This window comes from Globicephala melas, chromosome 15 (assembly GCF_963455315.2).
Source record: "Globicephala melas chromosome 15, mGloMel1.2, whole genome shotgun sequence".
Classification (NCBI taxonomy): domain Eukaryota; kingdom Metazoa; phylum Chordata; class Mammalia; order Artiodactyla; family Delphinidae; genus Globicephala; species Globicephala melas.
This window is the reverse complement of record NC_083328.1, coordinates 7,055,349-7,081,159: the sequence shown is the minus strand read 5'-3', so window position 1 is coordinate 7,081,159 and position 25,811 is coordinate 7,055,349. Positions and strand designations below refer to the sequence as shown.

Here is a 25,811-nt window from a genome sequence, read left to right as displayed (position 1 = left end):
TTCAGAGCTATTGAAATAGGTGTCAAGACTCACAGTAGGGGAGAGAGAACGGGCTCAACTCCAAATACAGCAAAAACAGCTGGGGATTTAGAGCCCACAAGCAGAATGAGGGGGTCAGTGAATGTAAAATTACTAGGAGGAAGCACCAAGCATTGGGGGATTCTAGCTAAAGGGACTTAACAGGATCCTTGCTGAAGGCAGGCCAGGGTGATCAGATATGAAGGGTGGGTGGGTTCTCTCTAAACTGAGCTAGGAAGGCCCAGCAAGGATGGGGGCTAAGGTCGAAGCCTAGTCCAGAAGAAGGTTCAGAGGAAACTGACTGAAGTTTGGTCAAGGGTAGGGTCTTTGTCATGCCCTGACCCGAACACTCCTCCACCTCACTGGTGCCTCAATCCATCGATCCTGCCCTCTGCCCACTGTCCCCCACTCACTTCCCTTCTTCCCCAGCTTAAAGTTCACGGTCACTGAAAAGCACTCCCTTGCCCCTCTCTCACTTTATTACACCTCCTGGCAAAATCACAGCCCTGGTAAATGCAACTATCCTCCCGTTCAGTCTCCTTTGCTGGTTCTTCCTCATCTCTTGTCTCAGCTGTGGAGCACTCCTAGGTGTTGGAGCCACAGCCAAGAGGCCACTGTGGACTGGAGGCTCCACTGAGCACTGGAAGCTCAGTCCACAGACATCTTTTCACCACTCACACCCACTCCCTTGGTGATCGCATCCAATCCTCTAGTTTTAAATACCATCTCTATAACAGTGCCTTAAGGGTGTATCTACAGCCCAGATCTCTACTCTGAACTTCAGACTTCCAAGAACATACTAACATCTCTGCTCGCACATCAAACGGGCAACTCAAACTTGGCATATCCAAAATCCAACGCCTGAACACACTCCCACAACCTACGCCTCTTGTGCTTGTCCCACTTGCCCAGGTGCTTAGGTCAAAAACCTTGGGGTTGTGCTTGAAAACTCTCTTACACCCCACATCCAACCCATCAGCAATTCCTTTGGCCTCTACTTTTTTTTTTTTTTGGCCTCTACTTTTAAAATACAACCAGTATCCAACCCCAATTTACCACCCTAGTCCAAGCCACCATCATCTCTTGCCTGCATTATTGCGACAGCTCCCTGACTGGTGGCCCCCTAACTGGCGTGTCTGCTTCTGTTCTGGCCCCTACATTCTATTCTCAACAGATTAGAGTGATGCTATTAAAGGAAGTATCCATTCATGACACTTCCCTTTTCAAAACTGTCCAGTGGTTTCCCATTTTCCTCAGAGTAAAAATCAAAGTCCCTTAAGGTAACCATACTTACCTTCTGATTCACCGACTACAGTCCAGCTACCAGGTTATGCCTACTGCCTTAGCATAAGTATTAACAGCATATCCTTCGCTCAGAAGTGACCCAGAGCGGTCTACATATTACATGGGCACCCTACGCATGAAGCCCTACCCGATCTGCATCCTGCCCTCACCTCTGCTCATCTCCTGATCTTACCCCACAACGACCTCTGGGCTGTGTCCAAGAACGCCCTGTGGGCACACAGGGCAGGAGCCCCCTTTGTCTTCTGAACTCAAATATTATCTTCTTAGTGAAATCTTCTCTGCCAGTCCCATTTAAATATTGAACTACACCTTCCTTCCCATCCCACTTTCCTATTTTTTTTTCTCCATAGCTCTTAACACTAATACATGTCGTTTACTTGTGCATCTTGTTCATTGTCTATTCCCAACAGAAAATTAAGCTCCACGAAACAGGAACTTGTCTTTTCTTCGCTGCTCTAGCTCCGGTACTTCTAACAGCCCCTGGCACTCGAGGGGACCTCAGGAACCATTCCCTGACGGTTCTGGGAACCATCGCGGACCTGACGGCTTGCTCCTCACGTGACTGCATTGGCCCCGCCCCGCCCACTGTGAAGGGAATATGGCGGCGCCCAGGGTAGCCTCAGAGAGAGGGCAACCAAAGAGAGGGCGCCTGCTTGCTAGAGCGTCCACGCCGCCGCCTACTCTGCGGGCGCGTCCTGGGAAAGCGTGAATTCTTAGGCGAAGTGCTGGTCCTCCTCCCCACCATTTTTAAAAGAAAAAGGAATTAGCTAATCCTCAGAAACTGCCTGGGCTGACCTGCCTACCGTCTCCCCACCGCTTGGGATTCTCGGGATTCGAGGCGTGTAGGACGAGGTTGTGGGATTCAGTATCTAGATTTTTCTCCCCTCGTGTTGGCTCCCACTTATTAGGTCACCTCGGGGTGTCCCTCCAGCCTCCAGTTCTAGGAATCCCCGAACACACACCCGGACCGCCCCTCGGAGATAGGACGTCCAATCCCCGCCCCCGGGTGCCCCAACTCCGAGTTCAGGCCCTAAATGCCAATTCCCCGGCGATCGAGCCTCCCTACCCGCGCCGTGAGCTCCCCAGGATTAAGTCTTGTGAATCCGGACCCCCCCCCTCCCCCAGGCCCCAGGGGCAGATGAGCCCTTGGCCACCGCCCCTACAGTTTCCTGCAGACCCAGCAAACAAAAGGCTCGGGAAGAGAGGCGAGGCTGAGCAGGGCGCCCTTCCTGCAGGAACAGCTGATGGAGCAAAATGACCCAGGAGGGAGAGGAGGGGATGGATGAAATTCCAGGGTTCCTGGAGGACCGCAGCGGGAGGCCAGACTCCTGGATCCTGGGGAGGGAGGGAGGGAGTACAGGAAAGCGGCGGTGGAGGGCCCAGGCCGGACCCCGGAGTTCGCTGGGCTCTACCAGCTCCCAACCGCCCTGGTTGGGGGGGGGGTGTCAACACTGGATTTCAGGTGAGCTCTCAGGCCCCCACGCTGGAATGGTGGGGGCTGGGAGAGGCCTGAAGGGCTGCGTCATCTCCTCTGGGCCCAGCCTACCGCCCCCTGGCCCGACCTGCTACCCTCGGTGCAGGCCCCACCCTGGCCTGGCTTCCTGCTCCTCTCCAGGCACGAAGCTTTCCCTGCCAAGCTCCACGAACTAGCCCGGGGGCTTCTGGTCCCATCAGGACCTCGGTAGCCTAGCCCCCAGCCACGAATAGTCCTTATATTCCCGCCTAGAGCCATTGCCCCTGCCCCCATCCCTGTCAAGGATACAATGGTAAGGGAAGGGCCCTGTCCAGTGGGTGGGGGGGATGCTGGCATGGAGGGGGGGGCTTGGCCTCATATCCTGTCAGGCTGCCAAGGGAAGAGAGGAAACAAAAGACTTCCCCCTGCTGGGACAATGAGCCTCCCATTACCTCTCCCCCCCACTCCCTCCCGCACTACCCACCCCCAGCCCTCCCTTTAAGCTCTGGTCCCCAGCCCCCTTGCCTCCGTTCTCTCTACCTCCTTGCCTTCTGGTAGCCTTGGCCTCTGTGGTGAGCTCTGCCCTTCCCCCACCCTCCTTCTTATCAGCTCGCACAGATGCTTTCTCCCAGTCTTGGCAGTTTCGGTCCTCTGCCACTCCATCAGTGCTCAGGGTCCTTCCTCTTCCCCATCACCAAGATTGGGGGCTGGCTGAGCCAGGCTCTGGTGACTGTTAGGGGCCAAATCACACCCCTTTAATGTCTAGTGGGAAGTAGGGGCTCCACAAGAGAAAGGGTCCAAGGCTGAGGGAGGGAAGTGCCCGGCCTGGCCTGGGTGAGCGAGGAAGGAGGAAAAGGACACGTGTGTCCTACAGGTCCTTGGGGGTGGGGCTGGAAGGCTGTCCTGTATGCTGAGTGCGGCGTCAGGCCCACCTGCTGGCTACTAGCTGAGTGCATTGCACAGGTCACTTAACCTTCCGAGCCTGTCTCATTTTTAAAGTGGATATCATGATAACGCCCATCCGCTTACGGGGTTCCTATGATGATTTAAATTCGATAATGCTTGTTTAGAAAAAAAAAAGGTGAAGTAGTAAAGCTTTCCTCAGTCTTCCCAATCTCTACAGCCTCCCCCACACCCCCATTCCCACTCCCCGCAGTTTCCATCGCCATCATATGCCAATAACTCCCAAACTGGTATCTCCAGCCAAAAACCTGTCTCTGAGCTGCAGACCCATTGAGCTCAGATCTAGCTCACTTCTGGCCCCGCCTGGATGGTGCACAGGGATCTGAAACGCAACATGCCCATCATCTTCCGGCCCGTTTCACTAGCTCCCACCGAGCTGCCCAGTCCCTCACCGTCCCAGCCAGGCTCCAGGTCCTGCCCACTCTAGCTCCTTGGCGTCTTTTGAATCCTCCCCCCTCCCCCCACCCCACACACTCATCCATGTCAGTTCAAGTCCTCACTGTCATTTGGAGAACTGCATTTGGTTTCTCTACCTTCAATCTTGATCACTTTCAATCGATTCTCCAAAGTTGTACAAGTGGGAACAAATCTGACGATGTTGCTTCTTTGCCAAAAACCCTTCGGTTTCAGGTCTCCAAGCTCACCCATTTTCACTATCCCTGCACCCCACACCCTGGCGATGTGAACGCTGGCAGCTTGAGGACAATCTCACCACATCCATGCTTTTGTACTTGCTGTTCCTTCTGCCTTGAAAGCAACCTTTCCCACCAGTCTCCTCCAGGACTCATTCAGATAGCATCATCTTCTCCAGAAAGCTCACCTTGAACCTGCAGGCTGGATTCGTGTGCTTCCTCTGTGATCCCATAGGACCCTCTGCCTGCCACCCTTTATGCTCAACACGTCGCCTCCTGTGTTCTGTTGAGGTTTTATGGCAATTTCTACCCCTGGGCTGTCAAGTCCTAGAAGGTAGAGGATAACTTTGTATTTCCAGGCCTGGTTCATAGTAATTCTTCAAAAAGTAATTATTGGGGCACTTCCCGGGCAGTCCAGTGGTTGGGACTCTGCACTTCCACTTCAGAGGGGCACGGGTTCGATCCCTGGTCAGGGAACTAAGATCCCACATGCCTTGCGGCGTGGCCAAGAAAAACCCCATGTGTGTGTATATATATATATATATATATATATATATATATATATACAAAAAATTATTGCTGAGTAAATTAAAGAATGACTAATCAATAAGGGGATAAATAGTCCACAAATATTTATTGAGCATTTACTATGAGAAAGCCTTGCGTGGGACTTAAAGCAGTGAACACAACGTATGTTGCACCTGCTTTCATGAAGCTTAGAACCACATACAAGCAAATATACAATCACTAATAAATTAAGGCATGTGTCTATTACAACTTTGCATATGATGAGTTCAGGAAGGTTTGTGGTGGTCATAGGAGCAGTGGATTCAGGTTTTTTGGGTCCTGATGCTTTTGTTTGTTTGTTTAATTTATTTATTTAATTAATTTATTTTTGGCTGCATTGGGTCTTTGTTGCAGTGCGCGGGCTTCTCATTGCGGTGGCTTCTCTTGTTGCAGAGCACAGGCTCTAGGCGCCCGGGCTTCAGGAGTTGTGCCTCGCGGGCTCTGGAGCACAGGCTCAGTAGTTGTGGCGCACAGGCTTAGCTGCTCCGAGGCATGTGGGATCTTACCGGACCAGGGCTCGAACCCGTGTCCCCTGCATCAGCAGGCAGATTCTTAACTACTGAGCCACCAGGGAAGCCCGGTCCTGATGTTTTTACAATTTGGGGGAACCCTCCTTAAGAAAACAAAAACAAAACCATGAATATAAAATTAGGTGTAAAAGTTAATGTTTACCTAGATTGAGAAATCACAACCAGTTGCAATGTTAAGGTGATAAAACACCATAAATATTACAAAATCTAGAAATATTTGTAGTTAATAGCTGCCAGCACATCGCTATAATAATTTCATGTCCTGTTTCTTAGATACGAACTCTTTGACCACCTCTTCATATGATAATGATTTTATAATATTATTTTCTATTCTCTTTGTCTCTCTGTCTTTCTCTAGTATGGCCAATTCAATTTTTTTTTCTTTCATTGTTGAGAGTTTATAAAAACCTCATTGAGCTCTACAGCTTATTATTGGTACTGTCAGAATCTCTATCAAATTCCTTTCGTGTAAGAGGTGCGAGATTTGGGGCCATTTCAAACATTCTCCTACTGTGAGTCACCTTGAAAACTGTTTAAATTGATGGCACTCATTAACCAGGGTGGTGAGAGGAGCCTGGAAGGTGAGGGGTGCCTAAATTTAAACTTGCTGAGCTCCCAGGTAAACTTAACTCTAGACTTGATGGGGTCAGGTGGGCCTTACAAGGGGGACTTGGATATGGGAAAAGGAGTGATGATTTCTACAACTGATGGTGAAAGGGGTGATTTGTTTGTTGTTTGTTTATTACATATAGAAAAAAGTCCGAACTCCAAGCCCACTCCAAACAACTGTAACCAGGTGGATAGCAAAGAGAAAACCCTACCAGCTGCTGGGGGAGAGGTGTGCTCCACACAGGCACTGCCACAGCAATATATTGATCATGGACAGGGAACAGGGAGGACAGCCACATATTTGAGCTGGGAGGACAGTGAAGTGCTCTAAGTGCTCTAATAATGAAGGAAGGAGGGCTTGAGACTTGTTTGGGTCTGTGGAGCAAGCATCAAACCAGGTAGTGACATGGGTGCTCGCCTGTGTGATGACACTCAGTGGAGACTGAATTCGCTTGCCTGAGAAGTGGTCCGAGGCTGGAGGAAATGACCTCACACCCCCAGGAGAGACCGAGGGTGATTTTTGAGGATAGGAGTGAAAAATCTCAGCTGTCGTCTCCATGGAAGAGGGAAATAATGGGATTTCCACCACAGTATAGACCTTTGAGGTGAGAAGCCCTGTTTTACAAATCTTGCAAACTGGCACGGTGATCACCTGGCACACAGTAGATGTTCAATAAAGGTTTCATTTTAATCATTCCTTGTTTGGTGTACACCAGATATTAGGAACTGAATTACCTGCTGGGGGATGGGGGCTGATGACCTATGATGCGGGACCAACTGGGTATCTTCTTAGCTGTGGTGCTTTGCTCGCTCTAGCTGAGGGAGCCCTGGTGCTCAGGGGGTCAGAAATACAGGGTTTGAATCTGCGGTGAGCTGTTGCATCTCTTCACCCCTCCAGTCTCATCAGCCCCTTGCTCCACCCAGCCTCATTTCTCCGTGCACCTGGGTTTCTCTTCAATTCCGGCCATGCACCGACTCCCCCCGCCCCAACCATGATGATGAACTACATCCCCCATCAAAGGAGACAATTCAAGCAACCAAGAGCCTGAGGTGGGGTTGAGGGCAGGGCCCAGGAGGAGACACAATCATAACTCTTAGAGGCTAGAGAATGAGTGCAGAGTGAGAGCAGGGAAAGGTGAGTCCGCAGGAGATGGATAGCCTGGAGGAGAAACTGAACAAGGGATACTGGGCTTGGATCGGGGAGGGAGGAGGGAATTCCCAGCCCTGGCCTGGTCTGCCTGGCTCCAGCCAAGCTGGCTGTTTCCTGCCCCCTGTGACCCCACCCCCACCCCGGAGCAGGACCCAGGCAGGGCTACGAGGAAGGGCAAGGGTGTGGGGAGCACCACTTGTGGCAGCAAGATAAGTGCACTGGGACAAGAGGTCACTGCAGGCCTGGCTGTCCTCGCTGTGGGTTAGAGGGGCTTGGCAACCCCCCAAGCACCAAGGACTCCTCTTTCCCTCTCTCGGCTGCTCAGCTCCTCTTACTCGCCCCCCCTTAAATACCTTCTGAGTCTAAGCTCTTTCCTTCCAGTTCTTCTGGGAGGAGCTGCTTTCCTGGACCCTCCCCTCTAACTCACGAGATTTGGTAGGGGGTGGATGGCGACGAGAGGAAAGGCCCTCCCAGCCATGCCGAGGGCCCCCAGGAGCCCGACAGGAAACAGCCTTAGGAAAGACAGACAGCAGCAGCCCCGGCCCGAGCCCCAGGGGTCAGGACTGAGGGTGTCGCGAAGCCCTCCTAATCGCGACGGAGAGAGTGTGGACCATGATCTGGGAATCCGTCTGGGCCCCTCACTCTCTCGGACCCAACTACCTTTTACTTACCCTTGCTTCCTGGGTTTTCTACACTCCCCATCTCAACCCAGGTGCCCCTCTTCCTCTGCACATTTTTCAGCGCTGCGTTGCGCGCACAGTAGGTCCCCAATACTTAATGTTTGTTGAATGATTGTGTGAACGTTCGCTCCAGGCGTATCTAAGCTGAGACCTCTGCCTTGGGGCCCGCTGGGCCACCCTCCATCTTTAAAATTTTCCCCCAAACACGGTCCCCTGCGCCAACCAGGGGGTGGTGGGAATCCGAAGTCCGCAGGAAGATCGGATAGGGCTTCGAGCGTGCGGCCCTCCATGCTGCGGGGTGTGTTTCTCTGCTCCCTGGTGTCTGCCGCGCTCGGACCTGACCCGGGGGTCCCTGGGCTCCGGCCCCGACACGCGCGGTCCGGATCAGGGGCGCACGGCCACGGGGCAGGTCTGGGCGGTCCCCGGGCTCCGCACCCGCCGCCCCTCCCCCTTCTCCAAACTTTCTCCCAACTTCCCGACCTGCTCAGCTCGACGCCCCGCTCCGCTTCCCTCATGAATTATTCAGCAGCGCGCGCTCCAATCAGCACGCCCCGGCCCCCTCGCCTCGCCTGGGCTGGGGGGTAACTCCCCCCGCCCCCCGCGCGCCCGGCCCTCCCCGGCCAGGCGCCGCCCGGCCCAGCCCCAGCCTGCTCGGCCCCGCGCCGCAGTCCCCTCCCTCCCGCTACCGTCCCCGCTCCGCTCCCACCCTCCCTGCCGACGCGGAGCGCACTCGGCCCGGCGGCGCGAGCAGCGCCACTCCAGGGAGCGGGGGAGAGCGCGAGCGGCCGGCCCACCCCCAGCCACCCGGGGCGGGACCCCGAGGCCCCGGAGGGACCCCGACTCCAGCCACGTCTTGCTCTGCTCGCGCCCGGCGCGGCCGCTGCCAGGACGCCCCCGCCCTCCCGTCTGCGCGCGCGGCTGGGACGCGGGGCCACACCTGGGCGCCGCCACCGGGTGCCCGGCGCGCCCGCATGGGCCCGCGCTGAGGGCCCCGACCGAGTTCAGCGCGGGGAGTCGACGTCCACCCGCTCGGGGGGGGTTTAGACCTGGGGGGGCTAGGGCCCCCCAAACTCGGATCGGATCCAACCAGAGTGAGGCGGCGCCATGGAGCTCCGGGCTCTGCTCTGCTGGGCTTCGCTTGTAGCCGCTTTAGAAGGTGAGTTTCCTTGGAGTCACCCCGCCATTTCTGGGGCCCCCCGAAGATGGGCCTCGGGGTGGAAGGGCCGACATCTCTCTCCCCCAAACCCGGCACCCCAACAGCGAACACTCCGGACCAATAGTGCTAGCCCGGGAGGGGGGCGGGGAGGAGGCGGCCCAGCGGGGAGTGGAGTTTTCTTTTGTTTGGGAAAGAGATGGAGGCGAGCTCTGTCCCGGGACATGCCCCGGTCCCGGCTCCCCACACTCTTACTCCGGACTCCAGACGCCCTTGGCAGCCTTTCCTTTTCTCTCCAATTTTCTACTCCCATCTTCAAAACTCTTTCCAAAGTTTCTGTCCTCTCCTCTGCCAAACAGGAGGAAACACTTCTGGAGGAACAAGAAGACAAGGCAGAACTTTGTGCTAGCCCATAAAACTACCCCACCCCCCCATTCCGGAGCATTCACACCTTGACCCTACAATTCCACACACCGCCGTGGGGATGGCCACCTTCTGCACTCACACTCCAAACCTCCAAATCTCTTCCAAAGCCACGGCCCCTGCGCCAGGGAGGCCCCTTCCCTGGTTTCCCCAAGCTGCACCCCAGCCCTTTAAATGCTGTCTAGACCCTGCCTCAGTCCCACCAGAGTCCTTTCCTCTAACCCTAGGCCGGCAGAAACTGACCTACACAGCCCTCGTGTCCCCTGAACTCAGCTTAACTGCTGTCTACTTGTCTCTCTTAAACTTCTAATTTTTCTGCATCCCCCCACCCCAGCCAAAATGTTACTTTATCCATGAGTCTCTGCCCTCCCCCCAACCCCTAGATGGGGAGCCAAGAGCCCTGTAAACCCTCCTCCCATGGCCCTAATCTCCTTTCAATGAGCTGCCTCCTTCCCCTCCTTCACTGCCTGGAATCAAAGGGGTCTCTGGGGAGTGGGCCATGGGGGGCTACTGAGGAGAAGGAATCAAAGGCAGTTAGAAACCCCTCTCCCCCAGGCTGGGCAGTGCTGCTCTGGGCTGGGGATCAAAGGCTGGGTGTGGGGGAAGAGGAGAGACTTGCTGGGCTCGGGGAAAGATGGGGAAAGAACTGTGGGAGAGAAAGGGGAAAGTAAAGCAGGGAGAAAACCCGGATGATGTGTGGTGAGAGAGAAAGAAAGATGCAAAGAGGAACAGGGAGTAACTTCTAATTTCTATTACCTCAGTGCTTTCTGGGCCCGAGGCCCATGCTGAGTGCTTTATGTTTTCAGGGTTCCAACAACCCTGTGGGTGGGATGTATTGTTGCTCCCATTTTACAGATGAGGAGACTGAGACGAGAGTTCAGTCTTTTATCCAAGGCTCTGTGCCCCAGGGATGGTGAAAGGTGGGAGACAGAAAGCAGAGTGACAGTCAGAAAGAGAAATGGAGGTGGACGGAGAGCGGGAGAGAGAGGTGGGAGGCAAAAGAAGTGACAGATCAAAGAGAGAGGGTGAGAGAGAGTGAGCCGCTCAGAGCGCCCGGGACAGCCTGAAACAGAGACAGTGTATAAATTGGAGACAGGAAAACACTATCCAGTCTGGAACAATGGAGGGTGGAGACGGCAGCCTCTATCCGCCCCCTTCCCAGAACCCGGGCATCCTGTCCCCAGCGTGCTGGGCTGTCTCCCGCCATCCATGGGGGCCCAGGCCTCACCCCCAGCTGCCTGGCCGGGGTCCCGCCTGACCCCTTGCCCTCCGTGGACATCACCTGGTCCCTGGGAGGAGGCTGCCCGCCCACCTGCCTTCCCTTCTCTCCTGCAGCTCCCACCAGGGAGGGGGGCCCTGGTCCCAGGTGTGCTGCTGGCTCCCCTGGGGGCCCCCTCTCGGCTCCTCCCAGGGCAGGCCTGCAGCACCCCACCCACAAATCTCCGAGGGGATTCCCCTGCCCTCCCTCCCCCTCCTCAGCCAGGGGCGGGGGGCCGGGGGGGGGGCTGTGCAGTTTCTCCTAATCCCCACCTTCCGCCAGAGCCGCGCCCCTCTCCTCCCCAGAGAGAGGCCAGAGCAGAGCCAGGTGTGCTCACCCCCCCGTACACACACCCCTAAAATCTCCTCCCCTTTTCCTTCCCGTAACCAAATCCAGATGTGAGGCCCCTGCACACAGGGGCCCAGGGCAGGAACCCGAGCGTCCCGGCCTCCAGCGCTTCCTCCTCCGAGGGCAGCTAGCTGGTGGGGAGGGAATGGGGGGTCAGGGCTGGGCCTCAGGAGGTCAGCACCACCTTCAAGGATCTGAAGGGCTGGGGTGTTCGGTCTGAAGGGGGTGGGGACGGAGGCAGCGCGTTCTTTGGGTTTGGGAACAGACTGCAGAGGCTGAGGCAGGCCCTGGTGGGAAGGGTGTCCCTGTATCCCACCTCGGGGTCAGGGTCAGTTCTGGGCTCTAGCTTAGTCCTTTCTGAGCTGTTTGCCTTTTTCCCCTTTCAGCATCTGTGTCCCCCCTTCTCCTCTGGGGCACAGCAGTTCACAGAGGCCTAGATCTGGGAGTCCCGAAGGTCAGCTCCGTGCCTGTCAGCTGTCAGGGGCGGGGCTGGCACTCAGAAAAGAGGCTGGGAATCTGGGCTTGCTGGGGGGGCAGAGAGCAGGGCTCGCTCCCCTCCTCGGCCTGTCTGTCTGTCTCAGCTCCCAGGGGTCTGGGCTTCCTGGTGTCTCTCCCAAGCGCTTACTGACTCTGTCTGTCTGTCTGTCTGTCTTAGAGACCCTACTGAACACAAAATTGGAAACTGCCGATCTGAAGTGGGTGACATTCCCTCAGGTGGAGGGACAGGTAAGAGCTGGGGCTTGGAGAGAAACCGAGGGAGGGGGTCCACCTGTGCTCCTGCTTCCCAGGCCCCCCCACACACACACACACAGCCGTCGCAGCAGCCGAAGCAGGTACCCTCTGAGCCCTTGCTCTCCAGGGGTCCCCCCGCCCCTCGTGGCTTTATGGCACTGACCTTCACCCACCCACTTAGCAGCCCCCAGGCTGAGCGCCCTTCTCCCCGCAGTGGGAGGAGCTGAGCGGCCTGGACGAGGAGCAGCACAGTGTTCGGACCTACGAGGTGTGTGACGTGCAGCGGGCCCCGGGCCTGGCCCACTGGCTGCGCACGGGCTGGGTGCCCCGCCGGGGCGCCGTGCACGTGTATGCCACGCTGCGCTTCACCATGCTGGAGTGCCTCTCCCTGCCGCGGGCCGGCCGCTCCTGCAAGGAGACCTTCACCGTCTTCTACTTTGAGAGCGACGCGGACACGGCCACGGCCCACACGCCAGCCTGGATGGAGAACCCTTACATCAAGGTACCCAGGTGCCCCAGGCCAAGGTGGGGTCTGGGGCCGGCCTGTGGTCTAGAGGTGCTGGGGGCGAGAAGCAAGAGGCCCAGGTCTGAGGAGGGGAGAGGGTGGCCTGCTGGGCGGGACAGCCGCTCTACTCCATGTGCTGGGCCCCTACACTTGCCCATTCTCTGAGTACACTTCGCCCCTTTCCAGCCCCTGCCTTCGCACCAGCTGGTGCCTCAGCCTAGAATGCCTTCTCTCTGCCTCTCCCACCCAACTCCTCGCCTTGTAACTTCCGGCTCCGAGGTGCCCCCCGGGACGCCTTTGCTGATGTGCCCTGCCCTGGGGTCCCGCCTGCCGTAGCACTCATCACACTTTTAATTTATCATTAGCTCATCAGCGTTGCCTTCATTTCTGGTTCCTTGGCGTGGAGTCCAGGGCCTGGCACAGAGTGGGTGTTGATAAGTGTCTGTAGGATGAGTGAATGCACAGAAAGGGGGTGCGGGACGGTGGCTGGATGCATCATAGGAGCTCGGCGGGTGTTAATGGACAATGTTGGGGCCTGCAGGAAAGCGTACGTTGGGAACGGTGGAGAGAAGGTTCTGGAACAGGAGGCAGGCAGGTCAGGGAGAGGGTGAGCTGGGAAGAAGACAGTCCAGCGGGGTCCTGGGGGAGTGGAGGACAGCGGCAGTGAGTCTCTTCCCCAACCTGGCAGGTGGACACAGTTGCTGCTGAGCACCTGACCCGGAAGCGCCCCGGGGCCGAGGCCACCGGGAAGGTGAACGTCAAGACGCTGCGTCTGGGCCCGCTCACCAAGGCCGGCTTCTATCTGGCCTTCCAGGACCAGGGCGCCTGCATGGCCCTGCTGTCTCTGCACCTCTTCTATAAGAAGTGCGCCCAGCTGACCGTGAACCTCACCTGCTTCCCGGAGACCGTGCCTCGTGAGCTGGTGGTGCCCGTGGCGGGGAGCTGCGTGGCCGATGCCGTGCCCGCCCCTGGCCCCAGCCCGAGCCTCTACTGCCGGGAGGATGGCCAGTGGGCTGAGCAGCCGGTCACGGGCTGCAGCTGTGCTCCAGGGTTTGAGGCCGCCGAGGGGAATACCAGGTGCCGAGGTGAGGGCCAGCACTTCCCCCACAAAGCTTGCCCCTGTCTGCAGGAGGCCTGGCTGGTACCCTGCTCTTGGATCCGCTTCTTAAATTTCCATTTTAAAAGTTCTTTATTCTCCTGGGCACTCAGTTACTGGAGGGTGTGTTTTCAGGGCCCCCAGCACAGTTCTGAGCTCTCCATCATTTCCACACTCATCCTTCTATCTATGTCCAATTCCTTTCTGGGCTGTGGGACTGTCCTCGGGGCTGGGGGACCTTATTGGACTCAGAGGACAAAGGCTTCACGGTCTGTAGTCTTTTTCGTTATGGTTTTGTCAAATTTACTGATATTGAATTCTCACGTAGCCTTTTCTCCAGAGCAGAGTTTCTTAACCTGGGTTTTGTAGGTAAAATGTAGGGGAATCTGTGAACTTTGGTGGAAGGGAAAATAAATGACCATTTCTTTGCACTCATCTTTACCTGAAATTGGCCACTCCTCTCACGGAGTGTCAGCCACAGCCCAGCGGTCGAGCAGGACCTGAGACTTGGGCCCCATTCAAATCCTGGGTGTTTTCACAGCCCATTAGAGATGACGCAAGACTGGCAAAATGTTGTTTTTCGCTCATGGTGACTTCAGTATTTCCTCGCCTGTCAGCCTTGCTGCTGTATCTTGTTGGTACAGAAACACACGTTGCTGTGTTGCAAAGTTTCTTCACGTTTCGATCACTGTTTTTAGTTATTTGGTTTGCTTGGTAATCTGTGTATTTTGTGGTGTGCATTAAAATCATTCCTCGGAGCAGGGGTCTGGGTTTCACCCGGCTGCCGTGGAGCGGCCGGGGGTACACGTCCGGGTTCAGACCCCTGGTCTGGAGGGAGGTCTTCTCTTAGAGGTGCGGTTTCTGAGCTTCTCCCTCCCTGTTCTCCCTTTTGCACCTCGTGCGACTTTAGTAGCTGCCGAATGTCCTTTTTTTGGTCCCCCCCCCGCTGAATGTCTCTGATGGACGCTTTCTCGCAGCCTGTGCTCAGGGCACCTTCAAGCCCCTGTCTGGGGAGGGGTCCTGCCAGCCGTGCCCAGCCAACAGCCACTCCAACACCATTGGCTCGCCCGTCTGCCAGTGTCGCATCGGGTACTTCAGGGCCCGCACAGACCCCCGAGGTGCACCCTGTACCAGTAAGTGGCCAGTGACCCCTGGGGTGGACCCCCGACCCCAGTCCCATCCTCCCACACCTTCCTCCTCTTGACCCTGGTCTGGTGCCCGGCCAAGACAAGACGTCAGTGTGGCTGCCTGTCTGTCCCACTGCCCGTCCCCTGCCCGTCTGCTCAGCCTCTGCCTGACGTCCTGGTCTCCTGCAGCCCCTCCGTCCGCCCCGAGAAGCGTGGTTCCCCGCCTGAACGGCTCTTCCCTGCGCCTGGAATGGAGTGCCCCCCTCGAGTCGGGAGGCCGAGAGGACCTCACCTATGCGCTCCGGTGCCGGGAGTGCCGCCCCGGCGGCTCCTGCACGCCCTGTGGGGGAGACCTGACCTTCGACCCCGGCCCCCGGGACCTGATGGAGCCCTGGGTGGCCATTCGTGGATTGCGTCCTGACTTCACCTATACCTTCGAGGTCACCGCCGTGAACGGGGTGTCCTCCTTAGCCAGCGGGCCAGTTCCATTTGAGGCTGTGAATGTCACCACTGACCGTGAGGGTGAGACTGGGTGCTGGGGGCAGGGGGCAGCCTGTGGTCGGATGGGAGAGGCGTTGGTGGGAAAGGCTCGCGAGGGATATGGACAGTCTAAAGGCCTGAGGGGGAAAAGGCAGCAGCTGGGGAGTGGGATCCCCAGGAAATATAGCGGGTCAAGGCCTTTGGGGCAAGAGGCAGAAAGAGAATTAAAAAGATGTAAAAGTGGGGCTTCCCTGGTGGCGCAGTGGTTGAGAGTCCGCCTGACGATGCAGGGGACGCGGGTTCGTGCCCCGGTCCAGGAGGATCCCGCATGCCACGGAGTTGCTGGGCCCGTGGGCCATGGCCGCTGGGCCTGCGCGTCTGGAGCCTGTGCTCCGCAACGGGAGAGGCCACAACAGTGAGAGGCCCGCGTACCGCAAAAAAAAAAAAAAAAAAAAAGATGCAGAGGTGGACTGGAGAGTTCAGGACGGGGCAGAGAGAGCCACAAGGAATTCCGGAAACAGCTGGGGGACCGAGACAAGTGTGGCCAGTAGAGGAGGAGCTGGGAAAGATGAGAGACAGACCTGCCACGATCAAGGGCCCCAAGGCATCTGTCTCTTGCAGTGCCGCCCCCAGTGTCCGACATCAGGGTGACTCGGTCATCACCCAGCAGCTTGAGCCTGGCATGGGCTGTTCCCCGGGCACCCAGCGGGGCAGTGCTGGACTACGAGGTCAAGTATCACGAGAAGGTGAGACCAGGCCCCGCCCCAGGGGTGGGGGTGGGCAGTGGGACCCGCTCCAGGGACCAGGACGCCTGAATTGCAGCCCTCTGCCACGTACTAGCCAAGTGACCTTGTGTCAACCCCTTGGCCTCTCTGAGCTTAATATCCTCATTGTAAAATGCTTAGGATAGGACTTCCCTGGCAGTCCAGTGGTTAAGACTCTGTGCTTCCACTGCAGGGGGCATGGGTTCGATCCCTGGTCGGGGAACTAAGATCCCGCATGCCACGCGGCGAGGCCCCCCCCACCCCCCAAAAATGCTTAGGATAATGGAACCTATCCCACAGAAGCACTACAAGGATTAAATGATATAATTAATGCAAAACACAAGGCACAGTGCATCCATAAGTGAGCACAAAGGCCGCACCTGCCAGTCAGCAGGACAGAGATGCTAGGGATGCAGGCCCGGGGCGGGGGGAGGCAGAAAGAGCAGTGGAATCTGGGGGCCCTGGCTCACGGCCAGTCCCCTCTCCCGAACAGGGCGCAGAGGGCCCCAGCAGTGTGCGGTTCCTGAAGACATCAGAGAACCGGGCAGAGCTGCGGGGACTGAAGCGGGGAGCCAGCTACCTGGTCCAGGTGCGGGCGCGCTCCGAGGCTGGCTACGGGCCCTTCGGCCAGGAGCACCACAGCCAGACCCAGCTGGACGGTGAGCCCGGGGAGCCGGATGCAGGTGGGGTTGGCTGACCTGACCAGGCGGGAGGCCTTGGCTCTGCCCTCAGGACCCCCAAAGCCACAGCCCCACGCTTCTCTTTCTCTCAACCACGAGGCATTTTGGCCTGGGGATAAGATGTAGAAACCAAAAGCAACAGCTGGGTGTGAAGGCCAGCTCAGCGGCTCTCCAGCTATGTGACCTTTAGCAAAAAGTTGACCCCTGAGCCCCAGCTCTCTCATCCAAAAAAATGGAAATACGAGGCCTCTCTCACAGGGCTCCCAGGATTAACTGAGGTGACACTATGATAGATTTTGTATGCTGGCTCAGTGGTTTTCTAAACTTTTGAACTTTTTTAACCATTTTATTGAGATATGACTCATACACCATGATTCACCCATTTAAAATGTATAATTCATGGGCTCCCCTGGTGGCGCAGTGGTTGAGAATCTGCCTGCCAATGCAGGGGACACGGGTTCGAGTCCTGGTCTGGGATGATCCCACATGCTGCAGAGCAACTAGGCCCGTGAGCCACAACTACTGAGCCTGCGCGTCTGGAGCCTGTGCTCCGCAACAAGAGAGGCTGGGATAGTGAGAGGCCCGCGCACCGCAAGAAAGAGTGGCCCCCGCTTGCCACAACTAGAGAAAGCCCTCGCACAGAAACAAAGACCCAACACAGCCAAAAATATAAATAAATAAATAAAATTTAAAATAAAATGTATAATTCATTGACTTATAATATATTCACAGAGTTGTGCAACCATCACCGCAATTAATTTTAGATCATTTCAGCACCTCAAAAAAGAGATGCTTATAACTCTTCCATTACCTCCCAGCCCCTGGCAAACACTAGTCTACTTTTTTTTTTTTTTGGCGGTACGTGGGCCTTTCACTGTTGTGGCCTCTCCCGTTGCGGGACACAGGCTCTGGACGTGCAGGCTCAGCGGCCATGGCTCACGGGCCCAGCCGCTCCGCGGCATGTGGGATCTTCCCGGACCGGGGCACGAACCCGCGTCCCCTGCATCGGCAGGCGGCCTCTCAACCACTGCGCCACAGGGAAGCCTAGTCTACTTTTTGTGTCTGTAGTTTGCTTGTTCTGGACCTTTCATACAAATGCAGGCACACGATACGGTCTTTTGGGACTGGCTTCTTTTACATGGCATGATGTTTTCAAGGTTCATCCGTGTTGTAGAACGTGTCAGGACTTCATTCCGTCTCGTGGCTGAAAAATACTCCATTGAATGGCTGCGGCACATTTTATTTATCCATTCATCCGTTGATGGACATTTGGGTTGTTTCCACTTTTTGGCTACGAACCTTTTCATTTTTAGCCTTTGGAACCTTCTGTTCAAGTGGAACCTTTTGTGGTTTCCAGTATTTATAACAGAACAAAATCAAACCCACCAAGGCTGGGAAACTTCTTTGCTTGCCCTGAGGGACTTGAGGGGAGCCCACGGGCCCGCCGGGTCCCCCTGATCACCAGTTCTTCTCCAGAGAACGAGAGCTGGCGGGAGCAGCTGGCCCTGATTGCTGGCACGGCGGTCGTGGGCGCGGTGCTGGTCCTCGTGGTCGTCGTCATCGCTGTCCTTTGCCTCAGGTGAGGGCTCTGGGCACCTGGGGGCCCCTGCGAAGCCCTGTGTAGCTGGCCACCTGCCCTCCTGCTCCAGGGCAAACCTCCCCCGATGTCCCGGGAGCCTGTTTTCACCTGGAACCTTCTCTGATTCCCATCCTTCCCCTCTGGAAACATTGAGATGCGTGAGTCAGTTTACCTCTTCTTTCCCATCGGCTACAGGAAGCAGAGCAACGGGAGAGAAGCTGAATACTCAGACAAACACGGACAGTATCTCATTGGGCACGGTGGGTAGGCCCATCCTGGAGGAGACAGGGCTGGGGTGCGAGCTGTGAGCCAGGGACCAGGGCATCTGAATGCAGTGGTGGCTGACAAGCCCCGCGTGATTCCTCAGGTACTAAGGTCTACATTGACCCCTTCACTTACGAAGACCCTAATGAGGCTGTGAGGGAATTTGCCAAAGAGATCGATGTCTCCTATGTCAAGATTGAAGAGGTGATTGGCGCAGGTGAGAGGAAGATGCCTGGGTGCCCGGGTCGGGGGGAGGGGTGGGGAGAGGGACTGCAGGGCCGGACCTGGGGTTGGGGCCGGGGAGGGGGGGGCGCGGGTCAGGAGAGCTGACCCTCGGCCTCCTTCCTGAAGGCGAGTTTGGGGAGGTGTGCCGGGGGCGGCTGAAGGCCCCAGGGAAAAAGGAGAGCTGTGTGGCCATCAAGACCCTGAAGGGCGGCTACACGGAGCGGCAGCGGCGGGAGTTCCTGAGCGAGGCCTCCATCATGGGCCAGTTCGAGCACCCCAACATCATCCGCCTGGAGGGCGTGGTCACCAACAGCGTGCCCGTCATGATTCTCACTGAGTTCATGGAGAACGGCGCCCTGGACTCCTTCCTGAGGGTGAGACCCCCTGCTCCCAGCTTTCCGCGTCCACCCTGTGCTCCCGTAGTGCAAGCAAGGAGCTCAGAACCCAGGACAGACAGTGGGTCCTGCGTCACTGCGCCTCTGCCCTTCATTCTCCACCAGGGAAGGTGGAGTCCTGGGATTGGTCTCCCTGTGGAGCTGGCTGACCCTGGGACATGGAGGGGTTGTCATCTGTCCTCGTGACAAATATTTACTGAGCGCCTCGTTGTGTAGCAGCCACTGTACTGGGCCTCGGGGGATAGAGCCGTGACCATCTCTGCTCTTGGAGAGCTGGTGGCGTAATGGGGGAGACTGAAGATTAACAAGTACAAACAAGGTTTTACAAAAAGTAAACATGATTTCAGATGTGAAAAAAATTAAACAGGATCATAGAAATGAGAGAGAAGAGCTCATTTTTGCTACCTTAACAAAACTGCATGAATTTTATTATTTTTTAAACTTTCCTATGCATCTTCTGTAAAAAACCAAAACTTTCTTTTTTTTGGCCGCTTCACGCGGCGTGCGGAATTTCCCTGACCCGGGATTGAAGCCGCTCCCCCTGCAGTGGAAGTGCGGCGTCTTAACCACTGGACCACCAGGGAAGTCCCCAAAACGTTTTTCTACATAACAAAGTAACATTGCGTTTAACAGAATTACAACAATTCCTTGGTATCACCTAATGCCAACTTGATACTCATATTTCTCTAGTTGTCCCCCGAATGTCCCAGCATCCAGTTCAGGATCAATCACTGCACCTGTGGTTTTGTTTTGAGCCTTTTCTACATCCAGGACAGTCCCTTGCTGGGGTTCTGATACACTGAAGGGCTGGGCCACTTGTCCACTTGAATGTCTTATCTTCGGGATTTATCGGATTCTTCCCTGTGGGGTCATCTAGCTTGTTTCTCTGTGTTTCCTGTAAGGGAAGCAATGTCTATTAATGTTGTGCTAAGTTCAAAATTAAACGTCTGTGGCCAGCCTACATCAGGGGGAGCCGTGTACTTCCCGTGGCACCGCATCAGGAGACACAGGCTACCCGGCTGCCAACATGAGGGATGCTGAGGCCTGGAGCACTGCCAGGATGGCCTGACCCTCCCTTGTGGATACGGGAGTCTGTTCCATTGTCCGGTTGCAGGAAAGGGAAGGGGGTCTATCTTAGAAGAGATGACGTTTGGGTAGATGAGAAAGCCGGCCATGAGAAGATGGGGGGAAGCGTGTCGGGGGCAGAGAGTAGCAACCCAGGGTGGGCGGGATCCCAGCCTGTTTGAGAAGCAGAGAGGCCGGTGAAGCTGAACCAGGTCAGCAGAGGAGTGATAGTGGATCACGTTGCGGTTGGCGGCTGGGCCTCGTGACCTTAGAAGTTTGGATGCGATTAGAAGTCTGAGGGGAAGCTTTTCAGCAGGAGAGGGAGGTGATTTAAGGAGATCCCTCTGACGGATGCTGGGGGATAGGAGCCGATGAGAACACTGGCATCATTCAGGCCACGGGGGCTGCAGTGAATGCGTACAAGTGGTTGGTTTGGGGTGCGTTGTGGAGGCACGGTCAGCAGAACTTGCTGATGGACTGTAAGCCGTGGGAGTGGGAGACTCCGAGGTCTCTACCCTGAGCGTCTGGAAGTGAGTCTACCAGCTGAGATGTGAGGCGTGGGGTGGGTGCAGGCTTGGAGGATGGATTCAGAGTTCGGTTTCTGAACTCTGTGTTGCTGGCCCTGGAGGGCTGCCGAGGGTCCCCTGCGTGCTAGCTGGACCCAGAAGGTGGGCTGAGTTAACTGTCCATGACTGGTCGGCTTACCTGGTGAGAGGCAACTCTATAGAGCTCAAGGTCGGGCTTTAGACCTTGGGTTTGGTGCTGTGGTCACTGATCACACCCGATTCCTCACTGTTCTCTTGCATCCTGCATACAGTTGGTCCAAGAGGGCCGAGCGAGACTGTGGCAGGTTCAGCACCGACGCACGCATCTCCACCTGTCGAAGGGCGGCTTCAGAGCACGCTCGTAACTGTCAGCGCTCTGTTGCTGTCAAATAAAGAGAACATAGATCAAAGGCATTTGTTGAGTATTTCCTGGATGTAAAGCACTGGATGTAAAGGTTAAGTGGAAGAAAATCTTAAAATGTCTCCTTATAATCTAATTACGAGAGACTGAAAGCAAATATTTGAAAGTGGGACAACTGTAAGCATTGTGTCACGATACCACAGTAAGAGCTGAGAGAACTCAGGGTAAAAGAAAGGAGGGAGGGACTTCCCTGGCGGTCCAGTGGTTAAGACTCCGCATTCCCAATGCAGGGAGCCCAGGTTCGATACCTGGTCGGGGAACTAAGATCCCGCATGCACGACCAAAAAATAAAATAAAATAAACCGTCTATAGATTTCAAATAATAAAATTTAAAAATAGAAAATAAATAAAAATAAAGAATTTTTTTTTTTTTTTTTTTTAAAGAAAGGGGGTGGTTTACCTGGGATGTCAGCAGGCCAGTCCTACAGGTGGGTCTGTGAGTTGGGTCTGGGAGGGACAAATACTGTTTAGAACATGGAAGGAAGGGGGAGCGGTGGGTGAGCTGTCCGAACCACGCCCCCGCCATGTCCATCTCCAGCTGAACGATGGCCAGTTCACCGTCATCCAGCTCGTGGGCATGTTACGGGGCATCGCTTCGGGCATGCGGTACCTTGCTGAGATGAGCTACGTCCACCGAGACCTGGCTGCCCGCAACATCTTGGTCAACAGCAACCTCGTCTGCAAGGTTTCAGACTTTGGCCTCTCCCGATTCCTGGAGGAGAACTCTTCTGATCCCACCTACACGAGCTCTCTGGTGAGGCTGGGGCGCAGGCATATGAACTAGGTTCTTAGGGCCAGGTGAGCAGGGCAGGTTGGAAAGTTGGGAGGCTGAGGGCTTGACAGCTCTGGTCCAAGACAGGTTGTAAGAGTAGACTTTGTGGGGGCAGGGGGGGCAGCTTAAGGAACCTGGCTACCGGGTGTCTAGGAAAAGAACAGAGTCGGGGAGCTGGGTGTTTGGGTCCCAGAAAGAAAGGAGGCCTGAGCTGGGGGAAACGCAAAGGTGGGGGGCAGAATGCCTGAGTCCTGTGAGTCCCCCAGCTCACCTTTTCCTCCCCCATCTTTAGGGAGGAAAGATTCCCATCCGATGGACAGCCCCTGAGGCCATTGCATTCCGGAAGTTCACATCTGCCAGTGATGCCTGGAGCTATGGGATTGTGATGTGGGAGGTCATGTCATTTGGGGAACGGCCATACTGGGATATGAGCAATCAGGATGTAAGTGTCCTACCAAGCTTTCCTGGAACGTCCTCTCTCTTGGGATATGGGGCGGTGGAGGGTGGGGGGTGGGGGGGGTTGGTTCTCAGAGAGCTCATCACTGCTTGGTCCTTGAGGTGGTGAGGGTGGCGCTGTGAGGAGCTGATCTCTGTATCCAAGGGCTCAATACAGCCTATCTGGTCACAGAAGGACACAGCGATGGAGGGCAGCCTTGGGAAGTTACATGTCTGGATCATAGCTCACGCGCTTCTGGGACGCTGAGCCGCAGCCAGTGGCCTCGGCCCTGGCCGGGAGCACCCCCCAGAACTGCCCTTCTGGGGGTGCTGTAGCAGCCATCCCAGCATCTGTTAAGTCGCCGTTTCCCTGGGGTCCTTTGGCAGCCTTGTTTTCCCTGACGTCCTCACCCAGTGCTTCTACCTGTCATTCCAGGTGATCAATGCCATTGAACAGGACTACCGGTTGCCCCCGCCCCCAGACTGCCCCACCTCCCTGCATCAGCTTATGCTGGACTGTTGGCAGAAAGACCGGAACGCGCGGCCCCGCTTCCCCCAGGTGGTCAGTGCCCTCGACAAGATGATCCGGAACCCTGCCAGCCTCAAAATCGTGGCCCGCGAGAATGGCGGGTGAGGACCCCAGAGGATGGGCCCTCTTTCCTGCACTCTGCCATCCCCTGAGAACCTCGCTTCCCCCTGAGAAGTATCCGTCCCGTTGGTGGTATGTGGGATGGTCCCTGTCCACCTCTCCAGGGCTGGGCTCTACGTCGCCACCCTGACACGGGCTGGTTCTCAGTGTGTCCTCCCCATCCTTGCCTCCCAGGGCCTCGCACCCCCTCCTGGATCAGCGGCAGCCTCACTACTCAGCTTTTGGCTCTGTGGGCGAGTGGCTTCGAGCCATCAAGATGGGAAGATACGAAGAAAGTTTTGCAGCCGCTGGGTTTGGCTCCTTCGAGCTGGTCAGCCAGATCTCCACTGAGTAAGTCGTGGCAGGAGATGGAGGTGGGGGAGTGGTGAGGGCCAAGCAGCCAGGAGGGGTGGTGCCTGGGGACCAGAATCAGGTCCATAGTTTCAGCAGGGGCCTTTGGGGTCAACTCCTGGTGCCAACTCTGTTTTCTAAAGCCCCTCCCCTGCCAAAGCAGTAACAGCTGCAGGGGCTGAGAGCCCCAGGATTCTTCCCGGTCAGCTGTGCGCGCCTCACCCCCTTGCACCATCTCAGCCCGGGGCCATCTCGCTCCCACCTCGCAATCTGTATGTATCTTCGTGCATCTGTCTGCATTCCAGACCCTGCTCTCACATTAACGACGTGTCAACTCTGGATGCTTTCCCACCCATAAAAGGAGAAGGTTGGACTAGGTTTTGGAGAGCCTTTCCAGCTTTAATGTTAAATGGTTTTATGATTCCAACGCCTCCCCAATACTGGTTTTCCCTAGCTGGCCTCTCCCTGGTCCTCCTTTCTGCCTTTCCATTTCTCTCCCAACGACTCTTCTTGCCCCAGGTTTGAATCACAGAAATAGAAGGAATATAAACCCAGACACAGAGGGTCCAGGAGGCCCTCCCTCTCCCTGGAAGGCAGGTCCTGGGCCAGTCTGCCCCACCAGGTCTGGGCATCTCCTCCCTGACTTGCTCTAGCCTCGCCTTGACACGGGTTCCCTGACACGAGCTCTTGCCCTCCATTTCTCACCTCTTCTTTTTTCCTTATCCCCGTCTCCCCGCATCAGGATGGGGCTGGGAGCAGTTTGTTTTTGTCCTCTCCCGCCCCTTCCTCTCCACCCACCCAGCTCTTTCTTTCCTTCTCCTCTCTCTCTCTCTCTCTCTCTCTCTCAGCCCGCCCCACCTCCTGCATCTCGACCCCCGCGGGTACCTAGCCCCGCTCCTTACTGCGGCTGCGCAGAACTGTGGAGGCTCCTAAATCCTCGGGAAACTGACTGGCAACTATTGACGTCAGCCCCCTTCCCCGCCGGCCATTCTGATTGGCGGACAGTCCCGAGGCGAGCATGGGGTTTTGGTAGGAGAGCCGCCCGGGAGCCCAGTGGCCTCACCTAGCTGTTCATTCTTCCCCAGGGACCTGCTCCGAATCGGAGTCACTCTGGCAGGGCATCAGAAAAAAATCCTGGCCAGTGTCCAGCACATGAAGTCCCAGGCCAAGCCTGGAGCCTCAGGAGGGTCGGGGGCACCAGCGCCCCAGTACTGACCTGCGCCTCCTCGCCTGGCCCCCCAGCTCTGGAGCGGCAGGGACTCCCACGCTGGGGACACCGCTCCCCTTATTCCCGGGGCAGAATCGGGTGGGGACCCAAGAGGCTCCCATCCCCGGGCCCCACTGGATTGCACTTTGAACCCATGGGGGCGGGGAGCTGGTAATTTGGAGAGAAGGGATTTGGGGATTCGGCCGTACGGGAGTGTAGAAATCAGACCCTCCCCAAGCGGGGAACCCCAAACTGAGGGTGTGGGAGCCCTTCCCTCGGGATTGGGTCTGACCAGAGGAAAAGAAGTGCCCAGAATCTGCCAACATCCCGGGGGGGGTTGGGCACAATCCCCACGGCCTCCCTCCGATCCCCAATTAGAGCCCCCAGGTGCCCCTCCTCACCTTGAAGGGCAGCGACCCTGCAGACCAAAGAAAAGGGGGGACTAGCCTGCGAGTCGTGAGGCAGGAAGGGGCGGCCTGGCCCAGTGACAAAATCATTGGACTTGGATGTCCCAACCTTGCTGCTGTCTCCACCGAATTCGGTTTTCCCTTGTAAATGCCCCTCCCCCATCTGCTGCCTTCATATTGAAGGTTTTTGAGTTTTAGTTTTTGTTTTCGGTCTTATTTTTCCTTCCCTTTTTTTTTTTTTTTTTATACCGTCCTTGTAACTTTTTGTGTTAGAGGGGACCTGTTTATCGCCTCCTTTGCCCAAGTTGAAACAGGGACCCATCGTTGTGTGTTTCCAGAACAGTGCCTTGGTCACGCCGCAACCCCAGACATTTCCCTGCCCCCCCAAGTACCCCTAAGCTGTGTCCATGAGGGGGTGTGGGGGGCAGTGGTGTTAGAAACAAGAGACAGACACTGGTGCTTGGAGGGGTTCTTAAATTATATTTAAAACAATTGTTTTGTATAAATAAAAGAAAATGGAAAGCGTCCTGGCTCTGGGGATGATTGGGAGTGGGGTGGGTGGAGGGTGGGGACTGGTGTGAAGGAGCTTTTGAGCCAGGCTGAGAGGGGTCGGAGGTCTGGAGACGGGGCTGGGCGCTTGGTTCCCAGCCCCACGGTGTGTTTGAGGTGGTAGGGTGGGGGCAGTGGAAGATGAGTCATCGGCAGCTGCTTCTAACGGCTCCAGACGGCTCTGCCAATAGCCTGGGGCACCTCCGGGATGGGGTTGCCCTCCCTCCCCTGCCCTGGTTCCCTAGCCCTGGCAGGGGGCTTTGTGAGGCAGGGGAGGCCTTGAGCTCGGAGCCCGGCCCTACAGCCCCCTGAAGGGGGGAGGGGGGAATCTGGGGTGGAGGTCCAGTCACATGAAAGAGACAGATGTGGGCCAGATGTTGACAGCTGGGGTTGGTTTAGAGGCAATGTGGGGGGAGTGTCTGCATCGGCTGTGGAGGAGGGGCAGAGGCTGGAGTGGAGGACGTGGACCCCCCACAAGTACACACACACACACAC

General features: G+C 56.4%; 1 protein-coding gene across 1 annotated transcript; it reads left to right on the top strand.

Moving 5' to 3' along the window:
* Window positions 1-8,782: 8,782 nt before the first annotated feature.
* On the top strand, window positions 8,783-25,230 carry EPHB4 (EPH receptor B4). The gene is made up of 17 exons (XM_030851824.3): window positions 8,783-9,063; window positions 11,745-11,815; window positions 12,036-12,323; window positions 13,015-13,411; window positions 14,400-14,555; window positions 14,739-15,071; window positions 15,651-15,775; window positions 16,287-16,452; window positions 17,950-18,052; window positions 18,248-18,312; window positions 18,420-18,533; window positions 18,668-18,915; window positions 21,506-21,721; window positions 22,032-22,181; window positions 22,611-22,804; window positions 22,998-23,153; window positions 24,239-25,230. Exons 1-17 carry the CDS (start codon window positions 9,012-9,014, stop codon window positions 24,366-24,368), a joined length of 2,964 nt encoding a protein of 987 aa, XP_030707684.1. The 5' UTR covers window positions 8,783-9,011; the 3' UTR covers window positions 24,369-25,230.
* The last annotated feature ends 581 nt before the right edge of the window (window positions 25,231-25,811 follow it).

Coding starts and splice junctions, on each gene's coding strand:
- EPHB4 (XM_030851824.3), top strand. CDS start 9,012: ATGGAGCTCCGGGCTCTGCTCTGCTGGGCTTCGCTTGTAGCCGCTTTA. Junction 18,534..18,667: donor TGAAGAGGTGATTGGCGCAG/GTGAGAGGAAGA, acceptor TCCTTCCTGAAG/GCGAGTTTGGGGAGGTGTGC. Junction 22,182..22,610: donor GGGATATGAGCAATCAGGAT/GTAAGTGTCCTA, acceptor CTGTCATTCCAG/GTGATCAATGCCATTGAACA.